At 40.9% G+C, this 25,294-nt stretch overlaps 1 protein-coding gene across 1 annotated transcript; it reads right to left on the bottom strand.

The window, feature by feature from the left end:
• Positions 1–1,983: 1,983 nt before the first annotated feature.
• gtpbp10 (GTP-binding protein 10 (putative)) lies at positions 1,984–24,978 on the bottom strand. The gene is made up of 10 exons (XM_083786080.1): positions 24,874–24,978; positions 23,507–23,700; positions 13,502–13,593; positions 9,097–9,241; positions 7,311–7,384; positions 7,161–7,213; positions 6,810–6,917; positions 5,845–5,922; positions 4,994–5,117; positions 1,984–3,036 (listed from the first exon to the last, which is right to left on the bottom strand). The coding sequence occupies exons 1-10, from the start codon at positions 24,904–24,906 to the stop codon at positions 2,801–2,803; spliced, it is 1,137 nt and encodes a 378-aa protein (XP_083642206.1). The 5' UTR covers positions 24,907–24,978; the 3' UTR covers positions 1,984–2,800.
• Between the last annotated feature and the right edge of the window lie 316 nt (positions 24,979–25,294).

Below are 25,294 nucleotides of genomic sequence, written 5' to 3'. Positions count from 1 at the left end.
GGGGTGCTCTTAATCATTTTACAACATCGAGGAGGGAATTCCTCTATTCATCTAACTCTAATATATTAAAGTCTAACTCATATTGCTATGATTACGGGATATAATGATGTAAAACAAATGGTGACAAAAAAACATTACATTCTCTTCATTGTTAATGGTTTTTTAAAAACAAACATTAAACTTGTATATAGGGCTAAATAAAATAGTAAATATGTTATTATGACTCTGAGCTACTTTCTGCCCAAGTGTTGAACAATCATATAGGACTTTTCTGTTTGGATGTATGGGCTGGCAAGGGTTGGTGTTGCAACTCTAGATTAAAAAAATCACACCAAAATCTACTATAAAATGTATTTACAATTAAAGCATTAACCATCTGCATTATGGATCGTAACAACACCACTGTTATTATTGTATGGTAATGATTTGCATGCTGAAGACGATCAACAATTGAATTACAAAAGTAATTGAAGAAGTCACGATACTTGCCTTTACTGTAAGAGAAGAATAACGACATCCGTGTCAACAAGTGTCCATTCATCAAAAGATTTTAAAGTGGCATTTGTTTTGTTTTTCCAAGTTAAAGCAAAACAAAGTGTTTCGTTCCCATCGCATTGCGAGCTGGTTTCCATTGCTCCTCTGTGCGCTCAGATTGACAGTTTTTGACACCCACTCTGCAGCCAGACATACAATAGCATCGTATCGGTACCGAAGTTTAGGACAGCGTTGCGGCCGGAAACGGCATTGCGCCCGTAGTGATTTTTCACTACCATAGAGAATGAATGGAGAAGGGAGGTTTAGCTAAAATCCTGCATGATTTTAATATGGTGTTGTAAAATGCATTTATATTCATGTTTTTCACAATGAGTTTGAGTACATAGGAAGACATGAGTTACTGCCTCCCATTTCATATTTATTGAGACAGGGTCTCGAACGTATTAATTGTTCAGGCTACCATTCGTACCTTTGTCTTTTATGTGTAGATGCAATGACAACCTTTTTAGAGTGGTGGACTTAGAGTGGTGGACAATTGAATTCTCATTGAGAAGAGAGGCCCTAAGACATGCTCTTTATTAGTTAAGTGTTTTGCTAGTTTTGGTTTGTTGCTCTACTTGTCTTCTCATCAAGGAAAGAACATTACATTCTCTAATACATGCAATAGCCTATAATCCTGAACCCCCCCCACCCCTCCTTTAAGGACTTGGCTACCTGCTGCCCTTTTTGCACAATTAATCAGATTTTATACTCTTACATTGTCTAAAGGACTCAGATTGCCATTCAGTGCAATATTGATTTTCAAAGTGATGTGTATATATAATAATGTGAATTTGTTTACTATGACTGCACTTTTGGGTTCTTGTTGGCTGTAGGTTATTTGCATCAATACGGACAGAGGAAAGTGTCACACCCTATGGACACTATAAAATGTGACACTTCTGTTGTTGACAGCATAGTATAACGCTGACGAAGGCTATACGCCGAAACGCGTACGTTGTGCGTACTGTGCGAATATAAAATAATAAAAAGTGCCTTAAACCAAATGACATGTCCGTGAGTGCTGGTATTCTCTCTATTTCTTGTAAAGTTAGCTAAAAGACCCCCAATTAGCCTGAGGACCCTCCCCCATTTTAAAATACATGCCAAGGACTCCCATAAGAGAAGATCTTTACAGCTCAAGGGCCCCCGGTTTGACCTGAATTAGGCTACGGCCTCATATTTAACCTTTTTACCTATGGTAAAATGAAACTTAATTTAGTGTACAATTTAAATTTAGTGTACAAATGGAACCAAATGGATCCTAATGGCTCCATTTGTACACTCTCTGAGTTACAGACCCATAAGGGTCAATTTGGTTCCCAACTATCATTTAGCTGGGGAACCCCTGAAACTCCCTCAAGGACCCCTAGGGTCTTTGGGAACCACTGATCTACTGTACCCTATGAATAAAGGCAAATAAAATAAAATAAATAAAGATACTTTTAGGGCAATGATTTACAAAACAAAAATCACACTTGTGTGGAGTGAGGGGTGCCTTTCATCATGATGGTCACACACAAAGACGTTGTGTGACGTGGCGTCATTTGCCATCGACTTGGCCTGAAAGTTTGTACGGAACAAATGTCGTCATAAAAGTTCCACAGACTTGGCCACACACATGACGCCACGGGCAGAAACACACAAAGCCAGGCATGGAAGGGGCTAGTGCCCCTCAAACATACTGGAAGTAAAATCGGTCAACAAAAAATATATAATAATAATTGTGCGTTCTCCCTCACTGCAAACTCAGCTTTCCCCTCTTGAAACCAAAACTTGACGCATTTCCTCATCATGATCGACATGGTTGGTTGTAGGGATGCGCCGAATGGGACATTCTTGGCCGAAACCGAATACCAAATATAGGTAACAGTTGGCAGAATACTGAATAGCCGAATATGATTAATATTATTTTTACCAGATTTTGTACAATTATACATTCCGGGCGCAGTTTCCACTCTAGCAGCACCTCGGGGGGTGTGGCGTGCCAACCATTCAGGTGCGATCCTAAATCATGCGTCATGACCGTACCTTCGTTGTAGAGCTAGCGACATGATAAAGGCAAAAGACATGATTACATTTTGATCACGTCATCACAACAAAACAGTAAGTTACAAAAGGTTAACTCTGGTTCTTTGACTATTTGGTTCCGGCTCTAAAAAATAAATCTACCGAACCGAATATGCATTTCTTTTGCCACTATTCGGCTCGAATAGTTTTGGCGGCAAAGAATATTGGGTGGATCCCTAGTTGGTTTGGTGGCAGTTCATAGCGCAGTGCTCTTGCCCCATACGGGCATCATGGTGGCTGTCTTTCTGAGAGCCTGCAGTCTGTCCCAATGGCCGCTCTCGTCTGCCTCGGCAGCGTCCAAGTCCAGGGAGCTCCGGACGAGTGCTTTGAGCCGGTCCGTCCCCAGGCCGCTACAGGCGGACACTGGCACCACGTGTCGAAATGTCAGCTGTTTGGTCGGGACCATGTCGGGAGGCAACAGGTGGAGGAACTCTGCGAGAGAGAGAGAGAGAGAGAGAGAGAGGTGTTATAACAGGCCTAGTAGTGGGAAACAATTTTTTGTTACTCAAATACTGCAATGTAGAAATAAAGTAAAAATCCGGAATTCAAAGTGTACTTGAGTAAAAAGTACAAAGGTATCGGCAAAAAAGCAATACTGCAATGTAGAAATACTCTGTTACAAGTAAAAATCCGGAATTCAAAGTGTACTTGAATAAAAAGTACAAAGTTATCGGCATCAGAATGTACTTAAACAAAAGTAGAAAGTAGTCATTATGCAGAATGTCCCATTTAGAGTTTTCAAACGTGTATAGAAATATTTTGAAAATAGCCGATCTACAAGCTCACAATGCGTCGCACCGCGACACATTGTGAGTATGTCAAGGACCTACAAATTGACACTAATTAGCCTGCAGACCCCCATTTGAAAATAATATGCCAGGGACCCCCATAAGAGAGGATTTTAGCAGCTCTAGCAGTGTGGTCAACCTGTTCAAATCCAAGGACCCCCAGTTCGACATGCATTATAATAATAATAATAATAATAATAATAATGAAACTTTTTTATATCATGACATGAAATGCAGCTCAAAGTGCTATACAGAGCAATGGAGGGGAAAAAAAAGAAAAGCAAGGCAACGACATTAAAAAACAAGCAGTAATGCAATACAGTGAGGACATGAACAACAAAAAATAAAAGATCAATTAAAAGCAATGTTGTAGAAGTGGGTCTTGAGCTTAGAGTATATATGAATAGAGAGGGCACCCGAGTTCTCCTTCCATCCACTTGCATTAAGTTGCTCAAAAGCGCATGAGGCAATTTCACTCCTCCTTCCGGGTAGGAACAGAGAGCATTCTGGGATGGATTGGCCCCAAACACATGAACGCGCTGCCGTTGAACGTGCACGAACGCGAACGAGCGTGCTGCCGTCGTGAACGTGCACAATGATAGTCAACGGACCAGCGCGTTCATGTGTTTGGGGCCAGGCTGCAATACCTTCATTCGGCCACTATGTCCATTTCGCCAGTCAGGGTTTCCTCTGGGTGCCTTCTCTATTCATATATACTCTATGGTATTGAGCTGTGCTTTAAAAATGTCTACAGAGGCTGCCTGACGAAGGTACAGTGGGAGCTTGTTCCATACCGTCGGCCCGTAGAAGCAAAAAGCTGCTTCCCCGTATTTTTTAGTTGCCATTCTTTTAGGCAAAGCGAGCAGGCCAGCAGTGGAAGACCTTAGGGGGCGGTTTGGGACATATTTAGGCAGGCAGTCATGTAGGTAGGAAGGTGCGAGACCATTGAGAGCTTTATACACAAGTAAAATAATTTTTAAATCAATCCTAAAAACAACCGGAAGCCAGTGCAGTGAAGCCAAAACTGGAGTAATATGTTCTCTCATCTTAGTTCTAGTTAAAACTCTGGCTGCTGGATTTTGGACAAGTTGTAATCTGTCAGTTGTTTTCTTAGGCAGTCCAGAAAAAGGTGCATTGCAGTAATCAAGCCGAGAAAAAACAAAGGCGTGGATTAGCGTTTTTGCATCGTCCAAAGACAAATAGGCTCTAATTCGTGCAATATTTCTAAGGTGAAAAAAGGCAATCTTGGTAACATGATTAATGTGTGAATTAAAATTACATTATTATAGGCTACAGACCCCTATTTAATGGCATTTCTATCTCTGGGACCCCAATTTATATTGTAAAATCAATGTTTAATTTAACTCTGAGAGTGTACAAATGGAACCAAATGGACCCATTGGTTCCACTTGTACACTCTCAGGGTTACAGACCCGTAATGGTCCATTTGGTTACAAACTATCATTTAGCTGGGGACCCCCCTGGAACTCCCTCAAGGACCCCTGGGGGTTCCCTACTTTGGGAACCACTGCTTTACACCACTGATAACAGGCAAGCCATTTTGACAGGAAGAAATTAGTTTTACAGTCCATCGGACTCACCGTGTGGGTTTTCCAGCTGCTCCTGCAGCTCTGCCAGCCTGTCCTCCGCATCGGGGAGGTCCATCTTATTCACGGCAAGCAGCGCAGGCTTACACAGCAGCTCCTTCTTATAAAGCTCCAACTCCTGCAGGAGGAGATGCAGTAACGTCATAGATTCACTTATTTACCCCATTGTGATATTCCATAGAACATGGAAACCCCCCCCGACCACCACACCCCAATATTTATATTTGAACCGGGGACCCCCAAAATAACAATATTTGAACTAGGGACCCCACCAAAAAACAACAATATTTGGACTAGGGACCCCCCTAAATAACAATATTTGAACCAACCCAAGCACTTGGAATGTAAGAGTTACAGGCATTACATTTTGTCCGACTTGGTTCCACAGATATTGTGGGGAAAAAAGCAGATCTACAGGCAATTTTTACAATATTTGCCTCTTTCCTATATTAAATATAACTTAACTTGACAATTTGGACAGTTTTTTATAGTATATATAGTTATTGATTACTTTTGATTCAGTAATTGTCTCTCTGTATTAAAAATCTCTCATTTTGTGATCTAATCTCCGCTCTGTCAACAGGAATGGTAAATTCTCTATTTACCATTTCTCTATTATTCTCATTTCTAGGAAATGAAAATGCATGCACCTACAGTATGAACTGAGGGATTTTCCTGCTCAACTTTAATTACTACGCACAATTACCCAGACGGCTCAGTTTACTCTCCCTTTTGCATTTTAGTGATTGGTAAAAGCATCGTAAAACTTTGCTCGAGGTTTGGGTTCGTAATCAAGTCATATCACCTGGCCCTGTATCTCTAGATACTGTGTGACTGGTTCTCACCCTAGTCAGCAGCTGCACGGCTTCAAAGGCCGACCTGAACGGCGTTTTGCTGGCCAACTGGAACCCACAGACATCCACCTGCAGGACGAGAGAGAGAGCGAGAGAGAGAGAGAGACGAGCATCACTACAACATGATGAACCATTACAGCATTCTACCGTACTACTACTGTTGTTAGTGCATGCTTTATTTGGCCCAGAAGCATATCTGATTTCACCGCCTGTTCAACACAAAACCACAAAAGGCATACAAGACAGCAAGTAGCAACATACAGGTACTGCGCATCAGCACCAAAACATAACCCACGGGGAAGACAGTTGACTGGCCTGCGCTGCTATAATATTATATCACACCATAAAGTTATATCGTTGACCTAAGGCGTTATATTAAAAACGATATAGTATGATTTAAAAAAAAGGGTTAGGCCTATGTCTTTTTCATTCAGAAATTACTTTGGACATGTGGAAAACGTAACATGCAGAGTGACGCATTACTTTACCTGGGTTACATCATCTTCGGATAATTCAATATGTTTTGACATGAAATAATAATCCCGTCCCGTACCGTGTAGTATTTTGTTTCATTAGCGCGAGCGTGACAAAATAGGCTGCAGCTGTTGTTGTTCCGCTGCTGCTCTGAACACATACGGACACGGTAACGGTAAAGACATCAAGTATTCGACAGTGTCGTTTCCACTGTTATGCTGTGCATAACGGAAGTGACGGAAGTGACATGGACTCGAAGCAGTTTATAAACCAGTCAGTGTCCCTGATGAATCCTTGTATTTTCATTCAACTGGACAGAGTCAACTTTTCACAGCTGTTTGGGAAATCCTGGTGACGGTCAGGAAAACCTGGGGTCCCTTCTCGCGTACCAGTGGAACATGTTCCTCCGCGGACCGGTGGTTGGGAACCTCTGGCATAGTGGACCAAACTCCTGTACCTCAGCACTAACTACTATTACTCACCACAAACAGCAGTTGTTTGGTTCTCTCCACGTGTTTGAGGAACTTGTGGCCCATGCCCTTGTTGAGGTGAGCGCCTTCTATCAGGCCAGGAAGATCAGCTAGTGAAATCTAGGGACATATAAACAACTTACATAATATATAGGTACTGTATAAGGCTCGTGGAATAAAGCTAAATAAAAATAAATCTAAATAAATCTAAATCTGTGATTTGTGAAACAGCAGGAAAGGAGCATCCTACATCCTAAGACTGAGATCTTTGATTCGTGATAAGACATACAAGGACATGAAATCAAAGGACATACAAACTACTTATACAGTAGGGTTCAAGGGTTGTAGTCGGCCTTCACTCACCTGTTTGTGATCCGTGTACATCAGTTTTCCAATCTCTGGTCTTACGGTGGTGACTGTTGAGTGAGATAATGACATTTTTAGAAAGATGCTGACATGAAGGCGTGAGTGAGTGAGTGTTTGCGTGCGTGCGCGCCTGCTAGTTATACTCACAGGCATAGTTAGCAACCTGCGGAGTTGCATGGGACAGGGCAGACAGTAGGGAAGATTTTCCTGCATTGGGAAACCTGTTGACATTCCAGAAGTTCAGAACATCAAATGTGTGTGAACTGTAATAGTGTAAAGCAGTGGCTGCCTCTCAAACGTTTTCATAACAAGGTACCCCCTGAAGACATGTATTTGCCCACAGCCGCAACAGAACCCAATCCGAAAATATGTTGTGCCAGGGAAATTATTGTTTCACAATCATAGTTTGTTTTGGGGGGAAAGCAATACTTTTGTGACATTTTTAAAAGCTCTGTGGAAGTATTTCTATTTTTGAGGGGCCCCTATGCACAGCTTTGTGTGTTTGTACCACGGAAATGATTTGATTGGCTGAGCACGGAATGTGGTGTAGATGACATAACATTGGTCCGGTTCCCATAGCAACGCCCCACCGTTCCAACTATGGGATTGCATATATATAGAGTAGAGAGCAGTGGAAGGGAAGATTTTCAAACAGTCATAAAGGTCATTACACACTGGTGATTTTTTTTTTAAACCAATTGAAGTCAATGCAAGCCTCCACATCAGTGGAAGCTTGCATTGCATTGCATCTCTTTATTTGTTCGCTCTGGTGTCGGATTTTGCAGACATTCGAACTACAACACCTCTGACCAATCAGAATGCAGCCCAAACTGCGTTGCTGTTTATAAACAGTGAAGTCGGTGGGGCGAACGGTTCTCGAGTTACGTGGATTACAGATGTATAATGCTGTGAACGTTCCTTTGGTTCAACTCTTTAACTTTTTAAACCAAGCCATCCAAAAATCCAATATGGCGGTGATTTTTCAAGATGACTCAGTTTAAAAAGTTAAAGAGTTGACCCAAAGGAATGTTCATGGCAAATGTCACGCTTGTATCACCAAGCGAACAACCATTCCAATGATCTGCTAATTGCAAAAATGTTGTGTGTGTCTGCATCTGTAATCCACGTAACTCGAGAACCGTTCGCCCCACCGACTTCAAATTCGACACACACGTTCCACACACCCACAAGGAGTGCAGTGCCTGGTCTCGAGTCGGCCGGACCCATGGTTGTCCAGAACCGCCACAAACCTTTTTCATTTGGCGGCCATCTTGAAAAATGACCGCCATATTGGATCTTTCGTTGGCTCGGTTTAAAAAGTTAAAGAGTTGACCCAAAGGAATGTTCATGGCAAATGTCACGCTTGTATCACCAAGCGAACAACCGTTCCAATGATCTGCTAATTGCACGAATTTTGTGTGTGTCTGTACATCTGCAATCCACGTAACTCAAGAACCGTTCGCCCCACCGACTTCAAATTCGACACACACGTTCCACACACCCACAGGGAGTGCAGTGCCTGGTCTCGAGTCGGCCGGACCCATGGTTGTCCAGTACCGCCACAAAAGTCCTTTTTCATTTGGCGGCCATCTTGAAAAATTACCGACATATTGGATTTTTCGTTGGCTCGGTTTAAAAAGTTAAAGAGAAGACCCAGAGGCATGTTCATGCCAAATTTCACGCTTGTATCACCAAGTGAAAGATCGTTCCTATTATATGCTGTACTAATTCCCTTTAAGGCTTGAATACAATATATTATCTATATGGTTTATTGAATCATAACGCTGCTGACCAACATTTGCACACACGAGCCATCCCATGTTCCCTTGTTTTTTCTAAAGCATCAGTGCTGTGTGTGTGTATGTGTATGTGTATGTGTATGTGTGTGTGTGTGTGTGTGTGTGTGTGTGTGTGTGTGTGTGTGTTCTCTCACCCCACCATGCCCAGGTCGGCAATAAGTTTGAGGTCCAGCCGGATGTGTTTGACTTGACCTTTACTGGGGTGGAACGCAGAGTGGAGAGACCCACCCCGCCCGCCCTTTGCCACCAACACTCGCTCCCCTTCTGCATTCAGCTCACCTACAGCCAACAGACAGACAAGAGGTGGACACAAAAACAGTCAGTCACAAAATGAAATCTTTTGCAGTACAGTAGAGGTTTTTTATTTTTTAATACTTGTCTACTTGTCTGGCCTAAATGGAATGCCAGAGAAAACCTTGGGAACTGTCTATTTAGGAAGAGCGGCTAAGATTGTCTCAACAGTCTTCGAAATGAAGTATTGTTGTGCTGAGCAGAATTGATGGAAATACAAAATAAGTCACAGATCAGAGAGAAAAAAATAGTTTATACTCAAACTAAACATACTAATCATCAACAGTAAAGAGGCTGCAGCACTGGGCTCCCACAGCGATTCCTCTCTCTCTCTCTCTCAGCAGCAGCTACACACACTGCTGCTGCTGCTGTTATTGGCAGTGCATCCAATAACACCCAATGCCCTGAATGTGTGAATCACTTACCTTTTGCTGCTCGTTTTCAGAAGAATTAATCCAAGGTTTGTCATATCGTTTAAAGTAGTCATAAACTTTAGCTGGTCAGTCAGTGTGTGCAGAGTGAGAAGCAGCACTGCTCTGCTGATTCAATTGATATGACCTAGAAGTCATATGCGCAACTGACTGGCAAGATAATTAGATATTTGGCAACACCTGTGTGGAATACCAATAGTATAATTTATAAAAGGCTTTCATATAGCTTACTCTTAGGCTACATTTCGGGGTGTTAATTTAGTTATACTTGCAAATTGAAGGCCAAAATAAACAAATGAATGAATTAAATTAATGTTCACACAGGGCCTCGCATTTTTCCCAGACGCCTCTGGTGACGGTCATAGTGCGGTGTTTCCCAAACTCTTTAGCCCGTGACCCAAAAGAGAAATTTGAGGTCTTCCCGGGGCCCAAACTAGTGAAAATAGCAGCTCACAACACGTCACTTTGTGAGCTTGTAGATCTGCTAATTTCACTACTACTTAAACATTTGTTCTCTAATTTATATAACTTTTTAGATTTGTCTTGGATTTCTTCATGAAATGACTGAAAAAACATTGAATTTGTTGAATTGAATTCATGAAAAATGTTGCAGTTTTGTTTGGGACTGTATTTTGAAAAAGTTTTTAAACAATAATTATTAACTATTTTTTTGCTGCTAGCTGGTAGCATAAATGTAGTTAACTTATGCCAGCGCCTGTGTCCAGCCGTCCACTAAGAGAATCGGTTTCCTCCCCGCTGTACTAAGCATTAAAGTATGAGGTATAAAGTACAGCAGCCATGTGTTCCTAAAACAGAAAGATTGGGTATTGGGTAAGACTGACGTTATGCATCTTTCAGGACCTTTCACTGCTTTGTCTCAACCATTACTCAATGGCTCTGGTCTCAGCCACTGCAGTAGTTATTTTGACATTCCGTTTTTCTTTTTTTTATGTTGCCACTACTGTTGGAGCAGCCATAAACTACACAGGTTCATCCCGATGTTCTGGGCATCTTTGTAATGTTAGTGTTAGTAAAAAGCAGGTAAAAGAGTAACGTTTGAAGCAGACTAACATCAGTCACTTTTCCATTCACTGTAGTAGAAGCTTGGTGCGGGGAAACTGCAGATGTGTCGTCTCCGCCTACAGGAAATACGTAGGCTGCGACCATGAGACCCACTACGGTATCGGTCAATAGAGACACACGCCCCCACAAATTCCACGCCTCCAAATGAGACAGCGTCCCCACTTCTGGTCCGTTGGAACAGTGTACTGCAGGCCAGCCCTTTGAAATTCAACTGTAGTTAGCCTACTTTTAAAATAATATGAAATGAACTGAAGACTATATTGATTTGAATAAAAATGTTTCCAAATGTATGAAGTGTCTTTGTCAACATTAGGGCCGGGACTAATTGCGATTAATTACGATTAATTAACTACAGAAAAATTAATGCATTAAAAAAATTAACGCATTTTAATCGCACTATTTTTTTCACCGCGGAACGTTGTCACTGGACAGTTTTCAGACGGACCTGCGCACCAAGTGTCCGTGTCCTCTTCAGACAATAACACCACCAGACACTGCAGACAGTTCACCAGACTGGGGGAAGCCGCTGAGATCACTTTGCTTGTCCCCGTGGATTGGAAATAGGATTTAAAAGGCTATCCGATGGTAGCGTGGATTACAGCACAGTTGTGTGCAATTATTCAATAAAGAATTATTACCCCTATTACTACAAAAACAATGTTTTATTGCTTAAACGTATGTATTCACTATTCATTGATTCACTAGTATACCAAAATCCATTTGAAAAAATTGCTTTCTCACTGTTCTCGGGTCAAATAATGATATACGATTAAAATGCGATTAATCTAGATTAATTAATCGCAAAGCCTCTGCTTAATTAGATTAATTTTTTTAATCGAGTCCCAGCTCTAGTCAACATATATTGTTGTTTTCTCAATAGAGGATGTATTTCACATTTAATTTACCACTTGAATGAGTTACCCATAATGTTAACAGAGCAGAGTGGAGACGGCAGACAGAGAACCTGTCGCTTATAAGGGACGTCACTGCCTTTACGAGGCTACGAGCGCCGACTTTGAAGAGTGGAATTCTCAATATACATCCCGATCCCGACTGACTTTGTTATTCATGTCTATATTTTGAACATGTCACAGGCTTACTAATATGTTCTACCTGCCTCGGAGCTCCGACGGTGTGTTTTACCGTTGTTAACTTGTTGTATAATTAACTTGGCTGAATAGTTGCATGGGAAAATAACCCAGCTAAATGGAGGAGTGACATCCTGACATTTTCAACTAACCTAGTGAATTGTCCAGAGACTCCAGATGAGTATTAATAAGTCTTGCAAGATGCTGTTTAGATCATTTTCAACAAATACATAGCATATAAAACGAAATACAACGAATATATCTGGGTATTGAAAACCTCAAGGGATGCAACCGTGACGTATATATAAATATATATATATATATAAAACACTTTGACTTGAGATTTACAATGCTAGCATTTTTCACAAACTGATGGAGTATATTATAGTACATTGTGGGTTGTATATTGAGATGGCAGGTATGTGACATTGAAAAGGACAAAAGAAAAATATGGGACACTTTATTAGAACACAAAAGAAATCGCTACAGCCTCAGTAATGGACCAGTGAAATGAGGGTATTTTATGATCTCATAGGGATTGCATTGACAGCTGCAGTACACCGTTGAAACGGACCAGAAGTGGGGCCGCAGTCTCATTTGGGGGCGTGAAATTTGTCCCTGTGTGTCTCTATAATTCTATATGATGGGGAACGAACATGTACATACTTGGCTGATAAACGTGTTTGTCTGTGTGACACTGCTGTGCTGAGCCCGAGTGCCGCTCGTCACATGCACGTTCACTTTGAGCAGAGCGCTGTGGACCCCATCGTCCAAGGGTAGTCACATGCAAGTTCACTTTGAGCAGAGCGCTGTGGACCCCATCGCCCAAGGGTGTGTGTGTGTGTGTGTGTGTGGTATCTTAGCAACACTGAATGATCTGTCCCATTGGTCGTGTGCTCGTATCATGAGCCAATGGCTGCAGCTCTGAGCTTCCCAGACCCAGGTTCACATCTCAACTCCCACATGCCGTATAGTGAACTGACAGCCACAGCCACAGGTCCGCTCTGTTCTGAGCGGTGAGCGCTCTTCTCTTCTCGTGAAGAAAGCAGGACAGATTTGTCAAATAAATCCCGCCGTCATTCATACTGTATTTATTCCCTGACCCGACATTAAAATACGGAACAACGTGCGTGCCGTATCAGTTCATTACGGGACTCGTGACGGGCTGCAGACACTTGAGAGTTGGGACTACTAGCCGATAGCGCCGCTGCTCCTTCAGTTTCGTTGTTTACAAAATAAAGTTTCTCCTTAGGTCTAGGTTCTTATTGGGATTTGATCATTGATGCAAATTCTAAACATATGGATGCAGCTGCAGAAGTTGTGTTGCTTAAAGGAATGCATAGTTGCGTTCTCAACTGCTGCGCAGCAACAACAAAAATATAAAAAGAATGAAGAAAAAATTGGAAAAAAGTCGTTCGACACGTCGATTTTCTGCCTCGATTCGTCGATTGGCCAAATATGAGTCGTTTGGCATCCCTAGTACGAATATATTCGTACTTCACAGTAAAAGAGTAAAAGAAGAGAAGAAGGAAAACTAAATGTAGGAAACTAAATAAATAAATAAAGGACCCATACAAATGGGTCCCGACCCAGTGGTGGGGAACCAGTGGCATTGTGCATGTAGGTGCTTTTCTTTTTTTACATACCAAGCAGTTGGCCATCATCGCTGGTAACGGTGATACCCACAGGAGCGCAGATCTCCTCGTCCTGTCCCTTCTCCCCTCTCAAAGCACGGATACTGAAACACAAACACGATCTCACCTCCACTCCTACTGCCAATGCTTTTAAACCATTAAGACCGTAACACATCTGTGTCACCTACCTTAACTTTTAATCACTTTAACCAATATTTTAAACTTTAGCTATTGAAAAATAGCAGATATACTATAAGCTCACTTATAGTATATCACTCTGTGCCGCGCTATGAGCTTGTAAATCTTTTTTTTCCTTTTTTTATAATGGAAATTTGTGCAAATCTTTGAATATAATATTCTTTCACAGCAAACCTTTTTAACTCAAAGATTTGCTTCTGCAGGGTCCTTGGAACAACATATTTTCAGATGGGGGTCTGAAAATGCATATATATATATATATATATTTCACTCATTCTTGAGATGAGGGACAAAAGTGGAAAAAACATGTCCCACACATAAGAGCCTTATTATTGTTAAAAATAAATTAATTTAATAAAAATAAAAGCACTTGCAAAGTTACATGTAATACAGTTGTGCATTATTATGCCATTCATTTCATTATAATTGTTTTCATATGCCATCTGAATTAGTTAAAAGCAGGCACTGTACCCAAAAACGCCTGTATTTAGCCTGTCCCCAGCAAGTGGTCATAATTTCAAACTGCTAAAAAAGTGTCTAATACTGTCACAATCACATAAATATACATACTAAATTAAAGTAGATTGTCAACAACATAGCAAACAATATACACAATAATTTTAATTTATTTTTTCCATTAGTTATCTCATATCAAATGTGTGTCCCACGTCTCCCGTCAACTCCGTCAGGTTTTTTAAAAGTCTTAAATTAATCAGAAAATATTGTCGACAGATTTAGCCTGAAGACTCCTTTTCCAAGTCCCGTTTGTATTTGTTGCAACAGTGGAGCACCTGGTCTGACAAGCATTCAATTGTTTGATATTTTAAACAAACAATGTTGATATCAGGGTGGTCACAGCTTTTACATGTCAACTCCGTCAGGACATTATTATGATCTTTGTTAAGAATTCCAAAATAATGTTTATTATTTTAGTTTAGGGTTAGGTTTAGCTAACAAATGAAGCAAAAACAAAATGGCTACATTGTACTACAGAGGGTTAAGATGAAAACAAATTTTGTCAACTCCGTCAGACGTCAACTCCGTCAGGTTTTGTGTCTGATGGAGTTGACATGTATCTGACGGAGTTGACAAAAGTGTTCCTAAAACAATAAAGTTATAGTTTTTGAATAATGGGACGTATTCTAATTTGGCACACAGTTAGAGCATGCCTTAAGGAACATTTTTGGCTATAGGGCCATCACAGATTTGTCTCGTGGTGACCATGGCAGCCATTTTCCAAAATTGCCGCCACCTGATGTTATTTTACAATAACTCAAGTTCTACACCACCTAGGATCTTGATTCTGGTGACTAAGACTACATTTTCAAGGATGAGGGATACAGTGGTACGATTTAGATTTTCCCTGTGACCATGGCAGCCATTTTTCAAAATGGCCGCCACCTGCTGTTATTTTACAATAACTCAAGTTCTACACCATCTAGGATCTTGATTCTGGTGACTAATCATACATTTTCAAGGATGTGGGATACATTGGTACTATTTAGATTTGTCCTGTGACCATGGCAGCCATTGTTTTTCAAAATGGCCGCCACCTGCTGTTATTTTACAATAACTCAAGTTTTAGACCACCTAGGATGTTGATTCTGGCGACTAATAATACATTTTTAACAGATGAGGAATACAGTGGTACTATTTAGATTTGTCCTGTGACCATGGAGGCCATTGTTTTTCAAAATGACCACCAACCTGCTGTTATTTTACCAATAACTCAAGTTTTAGACCACCAAGGATCTTGATTCTGGTGACTAATCATTACATTTTCAAGGATGAACTTTCTCTGGGAGGGGTCAGGGCTTATTTCAGCTGCAGGTTGAGTTGCTACTGACAGGACATTAAAAGGAGGTGGGCTTTCTGGCCTTTGACTTGTCCCTTTCAGGTACACAAGACGCACAGTTTGACTTCACTGGCCACTGCAGTGTGGCGTTGTATCTTGGTGGCCTCCTGCCAGTGTTTCTCCATCCTTCTCATGAGCTCTGTGTTCTGGGGCTCTGTTATAGTCAACTTACATTGTCTTGGCTGGAGATTGCTTTCCTGCAGGGTCCAGCCCAGTCTTGTGCAGATGGCTGCTGGCCCACCTGGAGGCCCCAACCTCACTTGTTCGGTTGGTGTGATTAGGTGGGGTGGTCTTCCCCAATCAGGATGAAGGGTTTGACCCTTTCAAACGGCAGTCTGGCCAAGTGTCTGTATTTAGTTGTGAGGCTAGATACAGGATACGATTGCTCACCCAGCCCCAGGTGACTTGAGGTGAAGGCTCCTTTGATTTGGTAACATTGCTTTGGTTGACATGCTGGGGACACAGAACGACACTGATGCCTTCAGTGTCTGCACATCCTGCCTGATAGTCCTGAAGGCAGATCTTCTGTCTTCAGTCTTTCGCTCACTGTTCACTGCTCACTGTTCACCTCAAGCAGGTCTTCAAGGTGTTTGCCTTTGCACAGGCTATATGGCTAGGACTCGTGCTTCAACCACTCAGAGAACTCCAACATGGTGTTGGTTGCTCCTGGGCCGCAGAGCATTGTGCGGCAGAATTCAGCTCTCATCTCTGGTGGCAGCTTTTTGAGGAGTCGTGCAACATTTGAGCCGCATCAAAGTTCTGTGTCTCCCTCTGGGCCTAGGGTAGACACTTGCTATTTTCCGTAACACTAATTGGTGGGGCTGTCCAAACTTGTTGTTTAGGTGTCAATCGGGTCTCTGTTGGTGAAGTCGGATCTAGGTGGTCTAGAAGATGAGTTAGTCAGGGGATTATTAATACAATCTGGTAATAAATTCCTTATCAAGAATTTTCTTCACCAATGTGTTTGGAAGGGTGTCTACTAACATATCCGCTGAAAGTTGGGGTACCATCAACAACCTATATAAGGCAAAATGTTCATTATGCTTTAAGTAGCATGTGACATGTCAAACTAGGGAGTTTGCATGATTCTGAATGCATTCCAAGCATTAGCTATGCACGAAGAACACTCCTTGGGCTGAAAACGGCCATAGCCGTCATCACAAAATGAGGTCAGCACATTTGGGCCAGTGGATATATGGCCGAATTTAGCCGAAGGGGTTTGACCCCTAGTTTGGCCATAGACTCCCTAGTTTGGCCATAGCCACTTGGTATGGTACCCAACTTTCAGCAGCTGTCAAAAATGCCCCTAGGGTGGTTCAATAGAAACCAATGTGGGATATGTTAGTAGACACCTTTACAAACACATTGGTGAAAAAATTCTTGGTAAGAAATGTAATCACAGATTTGACATTATTCTGATAATATTCCCTGACTAAATTGGTAAAATAATAGCAGGTCCACCATTTTTGAAAATGGCTGCAATTGTCACAGGATAAATCTAAATAGTACAACTGTATTCCTCCTCCTTGAAAATGTAGCATTAGTCACCAGAATCAAGATCCTAGGTGGTGTAGAACTTGAGTTATTGGGAAATAACAAAAAGTTGGCGGCCATTTTTAAAAATGTCTACCATGGTCACAGGACAAATCTAAATAGTACCAATGTATCCCACATCCTTGAAAATGTATGATTAGTCACCAGCATCAAGATCCTAGGTGGTGTAGAACTTGAGTTATTGTAAAATAACAGCAGGTGGCGGCCATTTTGAAAATGGCTGCCATGGTCACAGGGCCAATATAAATAGTACCACTGTATTCCTCATCCTTGAAAATGTGGGATTAGTCACCAGAATCAAGATCCTAGGTGGTCTAGAACCTAAATCAGTTAAACTTGTCAACTCCGTCAGATGTTCGTCAACTCCGTCAGACGTTCGTCCCGTGATGTTTTTGTTAATTTCCAAAGAAATAGAAAATTCGATGTTAAATATTTTGTGCATATGTATTGAAACACCAACTGAAATTATACGTAATGATGTTTTTTTTTTTTTTTTTACATGGTTTTCATGTTATAATATTGAAAATAGAGGTTGAAATGACGGATTTGAGAAATTGGATATTTCATAATAGTGTGATATTGGAAAAAAACAATATTAAAATAATTGTATTACTTAACTTGATTATTGAAAGCCAGTATAAGATAACTGAGGACTTTATATTATTGTTGAAATTATCAAATTCAATTAAAAAATATTTTAGTGTGTCTGACGGAGTTGACATGAATCAGGTATTAAGTGCATAAATGTCCCATTTTAGAAAGAAATGTTATGCGAAAAACCTGTTCCTTCTCAATATTGGTAGTTGAGACCTGTGTCTACAAATACATCCATTTGATTTGAATGTATCTTAAAAAAAAAAAAAATCCAGTTTGAAAAAAGTTTTGTCCCTTATCTCAAGAATGGGTGATATATATATATATATTTTTTTTTTAACTGTCAGGATTTAGATTTTTTGATTTTGTAGAATCAGGTCCTCAGGTCTTAATGGGTTGAATCACATGAGAATGTCAGGGATTCACTTGCATTGCAATTGCCTAATTACTATTAATGAATTACTTATTTTAGGTAGGGTATATCGCCCTCTTGGAACGAGGACCGTGTCCTGACTTTCTTCAATACTCCATCCCTTGAATTGTTGTTGAATTGCAATGACTGAGAAAAGCCAGTCAAATGCCTACAGTATTGTGCAAACAAACCAACTACCACCAAACAAATACAATCAGCATTTTCACTGTAGTACACACCGTAATCCACTTGCAACTCTTGAGAGTATTCATCAAATTCACCCAATTCTATTACATTTGTACACTCAGGGTTAATTAGTGTGGTTGCCCGAATGGGCAACCAGACTCTTGTAACTGTGACACTTTATTATTAGTGTGGTTGCCCGAATGGGCAACCAGACTCTTGTAACTGTGACACTTTATTATTATTTTCTCACTGGAGTAGTCTTTATTTTGACGCTTTATACCTCCCACACTGTACGCTGTACGCACTTGAGCCATATGTCAAATTGACCGGAAAAATCGGGAATCGTGTGCTTGTATTTTGTTAAGAGAAATGTTGTATAGTTTAATTGATATGAATTTATTAGTGAATTAAATTTCCCCATTGACATGAATGGGAAAAGGCAAAAATTCACATAAAAGTATTTGTTCCTCGGAGACTGTAATCACTATAGTTACAAAACTTTTAGGGATAATTCAACATTATCCCTAAAATTATTTAACCCTAAAATTTTATCGGTCGGCCTCATGGTGGCGCTATAACAGCCCACTTTACCTTTTGGCTTATAACTCTTGAACCGTAGGTCGTAAAATCAAAAAAATGTTTTCCCTGGATTCCTTGGGTCATGACGCATCTCCCCATATAGGCCACGCCCATTTCCGCCATGATAGATTTTCCGCCATTTTGAATTTTGTCCAAAACACACTTTTTGCTTTTCCTCCTACAGATTTTGTCCAAATCTCACAGAAATCGGCACACGTGATCTCTGGACCCATCCAATTAAAACTGAACCGCAGAATTTTGAAAGTGCGTATCGTTCGGCCGCAATCGTCTTCCGAAGTTAGTAGGAGGGGCCTATATCACAAAAAATGCCATAAATCACGAACGGAATGTCCAATCCATCCCAAATTTCAATCACATGTCCGGGGTGGTTCAATCAACCAAGTTCTAAAAGCAATTCAATTTTCATCCATAGGGGGCGCCGCAAATGCGAGAAATTTAACCGTTTGTCGCAAAAACATGAATTTCGGGGGTTAAATCCCCTCCGAATGACTTACGCATGATCTAAGGCGTGACTTGAAATTGTAATTGGCTGGCAATACTAGTGGGAGGGGCATATGTAAGCCACTGCGGCAACCACACTCTGCAATTTTTTAAAATTGCGAATTTTCTAGTGTTATTTGTTAGTGTGGTCTTTATTAGTAGTCTTTATTTTGACGCTTTATACCTCCCACACTGTACGCTGTACGCACTTGAGCCATATGTCAAATTGACCGGAAAAATCGGGAATCGTGTGCTTGTATTTTGTTAAGAGAAATGTTGTATAGTTTAATTGATATGAATTTATTAGTGAATAAAATTTCCCCATTGACATGAATGGGAAAAGGCAAAAATTCACATTCAAGTATTTGTTCCTCGGAGACTGTAATCACTACAGTTACAAAACTTTTAGGGATAATTCAACATTATCCCTAAAGTTATTTAACACAAAAATTTTATCGGTCGGCCTCATGGTGGCGCTATAACAGCCCACTTTACCTTTTGGCTTATAACTCTTGAACCGTAGGTCGTAAAATCAAAAAAATGTTTTCCCTGGATTCCTTGGGTCATGACGCATCTCCCCATATAGGCCACGCCCATTTCCGCCATGATAGATTTTCCGCCATTTTGAATTTTGTCCAAAACACACTTTTTGCTTTTCCTCCTACAGATTTTGTCCAAATCTCACAGAAATCGGCACACGTGATCTCTGGACCCATCCAATTAAAACTGAGCCGCAGAATTTTGAAAGTGCGTATCGTTCGGCCGTAATCGTCTTCCGAAGTTAGTAGGAGGGGCCTATATCACAAAAAATGCCATAAATCACGAACGGAATGTCCAATCCATCCCAAATTTCAATCACAGGTCCGGGGTGGTTCAATCAACCAAGTTCTAAAAGCAATTCCATTTTCATCCATAGGGGGCGCCGCAAACGCGAGAAATGTAACCGTTTGTCGCAAAAACATGAATTTCGGGGGTTAAATCCCCTCCGAATGACTTACGCATGATCTAAGGCGTGACTTGAAATTGTAATTGGCTGGCAATACTAGTGGGAGGGGCATATGTAAGCCACTGCGGCAACCACACTCTGCAATTTTTTTAAATTGCGAATTTTCTAGTTATTTTCTCACTGGAGTAGTCTTTATTTTGACGCTTTATACCTCCCACACTGTACGCTGTACGCACTTGAGCCATATGTCAAATTGACCGGAAAAATCGGGAATCGTGTGCTTGTATTTTGTTAAGAGAAATGTTGTATAGTTTAATTGATATGAATTTATTAGTGAATTAAATTTCCCCATTGACATGAATGGGAAAAGGCAAAAATTCACATAAAAGTATTTGTTCCTCGGAGACTGTAATCACTATAGTTACAAAACTTTTAGGGATAATTCAACATTATCCCTAAAATTATTTAACCCTAAAATTTTATCGGTCGGCCTCATGGTGGCGCTATAACAGCCCACTTTACCTTTTGGCTTATAACTCTTGAACCGTAGGTCGTAAAATCAAAATTATTTTTTCCCTGGATTCCTTGGGTCATGACGCATCTCCCCATATAGGCCACGCCCATTTCCGCCATGATAGATTTTCCGCCATTTTGAATTTTGTCCAAAACACACTTTTTGCTTTTCCTCCTACAGATTTTGTCCAAATCTCACAGAAATCGGCACACGTGATCTCTGGACCCATCCAATTAAAACTGAGCCGCAGAATTTTGAAAGTGCGTATCGTTCGGCCGTAATCGTCTTCCGAAGTTAGTAGGAGGGGCCTATATCACAAAAAATGCCATAAATCACGAACGGAATGTCCAATCCATCCCAAATTTCAATCACATGTCCGGGGTGGTTCAATCAACCAAGTTCTAAAAGGAATTCCATTTTCATCCATAGGGGGCGCCGCAAATGCGAGAAATGTAACCGTTTGTCGCAAAAACATGAATTTCGGGGGTTAAATCCCCTCCGAATTACTTACGCATGATCTAAGGCGTGACTTGAAATTGTAATTGGCTGGCAATACTAGTGGGAGGGGCATATGTAAGCCACTGCGGCAACCACACTCTGCAATTTTTTAAAATTGCGAATTTTCTAGTTAGTGTGGTTGCCCGAATGGGCAACCAGACTCTTGTAACTGTGACACTTTATTATTATTTTCTCACTGGAGTAGTCTTTATTTTGACGCTTTATACCTCCCACACTGTACGCTGTACGCACTTGAGCCATATGTCAAATTGACCGGAAAAATCGGGAATCGTGTGCTTGTATTTTGTTAAGAGAAATGTTGTATAGTTTAATTGATATGAATTTATTAGTGAATTAAATTTCCCCATTGACATGAATGGGAAAAGGCAAAAATTCACATAAAAGTATTTGTTCCTCGGAGACTGTAATCACTATAGTTACAAAACTTTTAGGGATATTTCAACATTATCACTAAAATTATTTAACCCTAAAATTTTATCGGTCGGCCTCATGGTGGCGCTATAACAGCCCACTTTACCTTTTGGCTTATAACTCTTGAACCGTAGGTCGTAAAATCAAAATTATTTTTTCCCTGGATTCCTTGGGTCATGACGCATCTCCCCATATAGGCCACGCCCATTTCCGCCATGATAGATTTTCCGCCATTTTGAATTCTGTCCAAAACACACTTTTTGCTTTTCCTCCTACAGATTTTGTCCAAATCTCACAGAAATCGGCACACGTGATCTCTGGACCCATCCAATTAAAACTGAGCCGCAGAATTTTGAAAGTGCGTATCGTTCGGCCGTAATCGTCTTCCGAAGTTAGTAGGAGGGGCCTATATCACAAAAAATGCCATAAATCACGAACGGAATGTCCAATCCATCCCAAATTTCAATCACATGTCCGGGGTGGTTCAATCAACCAAGTTCTAAAAGCAATTCCATTTTCATCCATAGGGGGCGCCGCAAATGCGAGAAATGTAACCGTTTGTCGCAAAAACATGAATTTCGGGGGTTAAATCCCCTCCGAATTACTTACGCATGATCTAAGGCGTGACTTGAAATTGTAATTGGCTGGCAATACTAGTGGGAGGGGCATATGTAAGCCACTGCGGCAACCACACTCTGCAATTTTTTAAAATTGCGAATTTTCTAGTGTTATTTGTTAGTGTGGTCTTTATTAGTAGTCTTTATTTTGACGCTTTATACCTCCCACACTGTACGCTGTACGCACTTGAGCCATATGTCAAATTGACCGGAAAAATCGGGAATCGTGTGCTTGTATTTTGTTAAGAGAAATGTTGTATAGTTTAATTGATATGAATTTATTAGTGAATTAAATTTCCCCATTGACATGAATGGGAAAAGGCAAGAATTCACATTCAAGTATTTGTTCCTCGGAGACTGTAATCACTATAGTTACAAAACTTTTAGGGATAATTCAACATTATCCCTAAAATTATTTAACACTAAAATTTTATCGGTCGGCCTCATGGTGGCGCTATAACAGCCCACTTTACCTTTTGGCTTATAACTCTTGAACCGTAGGTCGTAAAATCAAAAAAATGTTTTCCCTGGATTCCTTGGGTCATGACGCATCTCCCCATATAGGCCACGCCCATTTCCGCCATGATAGATTTTCCGCCATTTTGAATTTTGTCCAAAACACACTTTTTGCTTTTCCTCCTACAGATTTTGTCCAAATCTCACAGAAATCGGCACACGTGATCTCTGGACCCATCCAATTAAAACTGAGCCGCAGAATTTTGAAAGTGCATATCGTTCGGCCGTAATCGTCTTCCGAAGTTAGTAGGAGGGGCCTATATCACAAAAAATGCCATAAATCACGAACGGAATGTCCAATCCATCCCAAATTTCAATCACATGTCCGGGGTGGTTCAATCAACCAAGTTCTAAAAGCAATTCCATTTTCATCCATAGGGGGCACCGCAGAAGCGAGAAATGTAACCGTTTGTCGCAAAAACATGAATTTCGGGGGTTAAATCCCCTCCGAATGACTTACGCATGATCTAAGGCGTGACTTGAAATTGTAATTGGCTGGCAATACTAGTGGGAGGGGCATATGTAAGCCACTGCGGCAACCACACTCTGCAATTTTTTTAAATTGCGAATTTTCTAGTTACCAATATATTTTGACTTTCACTGACTCAGACCAACCTGCTGTTAACTCCAACCGCTCCTAAAAAGCGTTTCTGGGGGTATTTGTCCTTGATTTTCTTCAGGGTTATGTCTTTTGTGGCCGTCACCCACACATCTCCGCCTTTCCCCCCTTGGCCCCCCAGCCGGGGCAGCCCCATGCCCCCACAACCTCCACGGACGTAGAGGCGCAGGTTGTCCACAAAGTTCCCATACTGGGGGAGAGAAAACGTTTTTGATTATTAGACCACCAGGCAGTCCAATCTGTTATACATTATTATTCTATATAAATGTCATATTACATGTGCTCTATCTGTGTTACTTTGTACATGATCCTACAGACATGTGGCATCCGTTTGCGTTTGTATATATATGTGTACATTATTGTTACATTATGATAGGTATAATAGGTCTAGGATAATGTACATAGCTGAAGATGTCTGTTTTATGAATTATTTTTATTAGTTATTACATTCATTAGCCTGTAGAATGATATTTAGTACATCAGTGATTCTAGGTGATTTTAGACTAGCCTTGGATCAAGACGCAATAGCCGCAAACATAGTGAGGGGAAAAGGGGGGGGGGCGGTGGGGGGATTCAGATTTTTATACCCTATGATTTGATTAGGATTACAAAATGTCATGGCTAGAATGGATCACTATAGTACCCTCCATGACTGGGAAACTTTATGCTGACAAATGGAGGACAAAGTTCGAATCCCGTCAGAAACAAACGGTATGTAGTCATTATTTCATCGATGCGTATTGACGCATTACATGGGCAGCTGGGCTGCATAGTTAATGTATGTGCCACATATGTTTACTCATAGTTGCATCCATAAAACGTATTGTTGTACATAGACATTAGACAGTCACGGGAAGAAGGCGAGTGCCTTCCTGTTTCTCAACAACAATCACAAGAACAAAACACAAGGGTGTCTACCCGTCTCCCCCAAACGAGAATCAGATCGGTACGTTTTGTTTAAGTGTAGGATCGGGGTATTGCAACTCTAGATGCATCCCATTATAAAACAAATCTAGAGTTGCAAGGGCTAGTCTTCAGGGCTAGTCTTAATTGATCCAAGGCTACGTGATATCTGTGATTAGTAATTCTGTAAAGCACTTTAAGTTGTAACTTCGTTTGGGAGATCGCTATACAAATACAAAATGCATCATCGATTAAACGGTGAATTTGCATACCATCTCCAAAGAGTAGAGATTGTGTTTGCCTGTCATTTGAGCTATTATTTGTAAACAGTGTAATCACACTTGCATGACCCGACGGTGGCCATGCAAGGTAACCAATACATCATGCATTATTAACTGACGTTATAGCAATATTGTTTCTACAAACAATTCTCTCTAGTAACAGCCTCTTTTCTACTAACCTTCCGCCAGCAGATCCTACTGATGTGAACCATCTTGAATGGATTTTAACGTGGGGAAGGCATAGGAGGGAACGTGGGATTTCTGACCGCTGTGTTTCCTGTTTGCCACGGTCCAGCCCCGCCCACAACATGTACGTCACTCAGAGCGTCACCCAAGAGTGCTGCCCTAAGGCGCTGCCCCTGGTGTAGGTGCAATGATTCTAGTTAATGCGTAGGTGTCGCTGTTTAGACGTGTAAATAATGCCTCACTAACTCGCAATGAATAAACGTTTTGGAATTGTGCTTGCGTGCTGCGCTGTTAAGGTAGACTACTTAAAATGCTGTTTGCATCTAAACACAACCGAGGGCAATAAACACTCATTATATAGGGCTTGACTGGATGCTTGTCACGATGACGATGCCAGTCGACTATAACCATATA

This window comes from Protomyctophum parallelum (assembly GCF_964188405.1).
Source record: "Protomyctophum parallelum genome assembly, chromosome: 16".
NCBI classification, from domain to species: Eukaryota; Metazoa; Chordata; class Actinopteri; order Myctophiformes; family Myctophidae; genus Protomyctophum; species Protomyctophum parallelum.
Note: the sequence above shows the minus strand (reverse complement) of the source record. Positions and strands in the feature narration are given on the sequence as shown.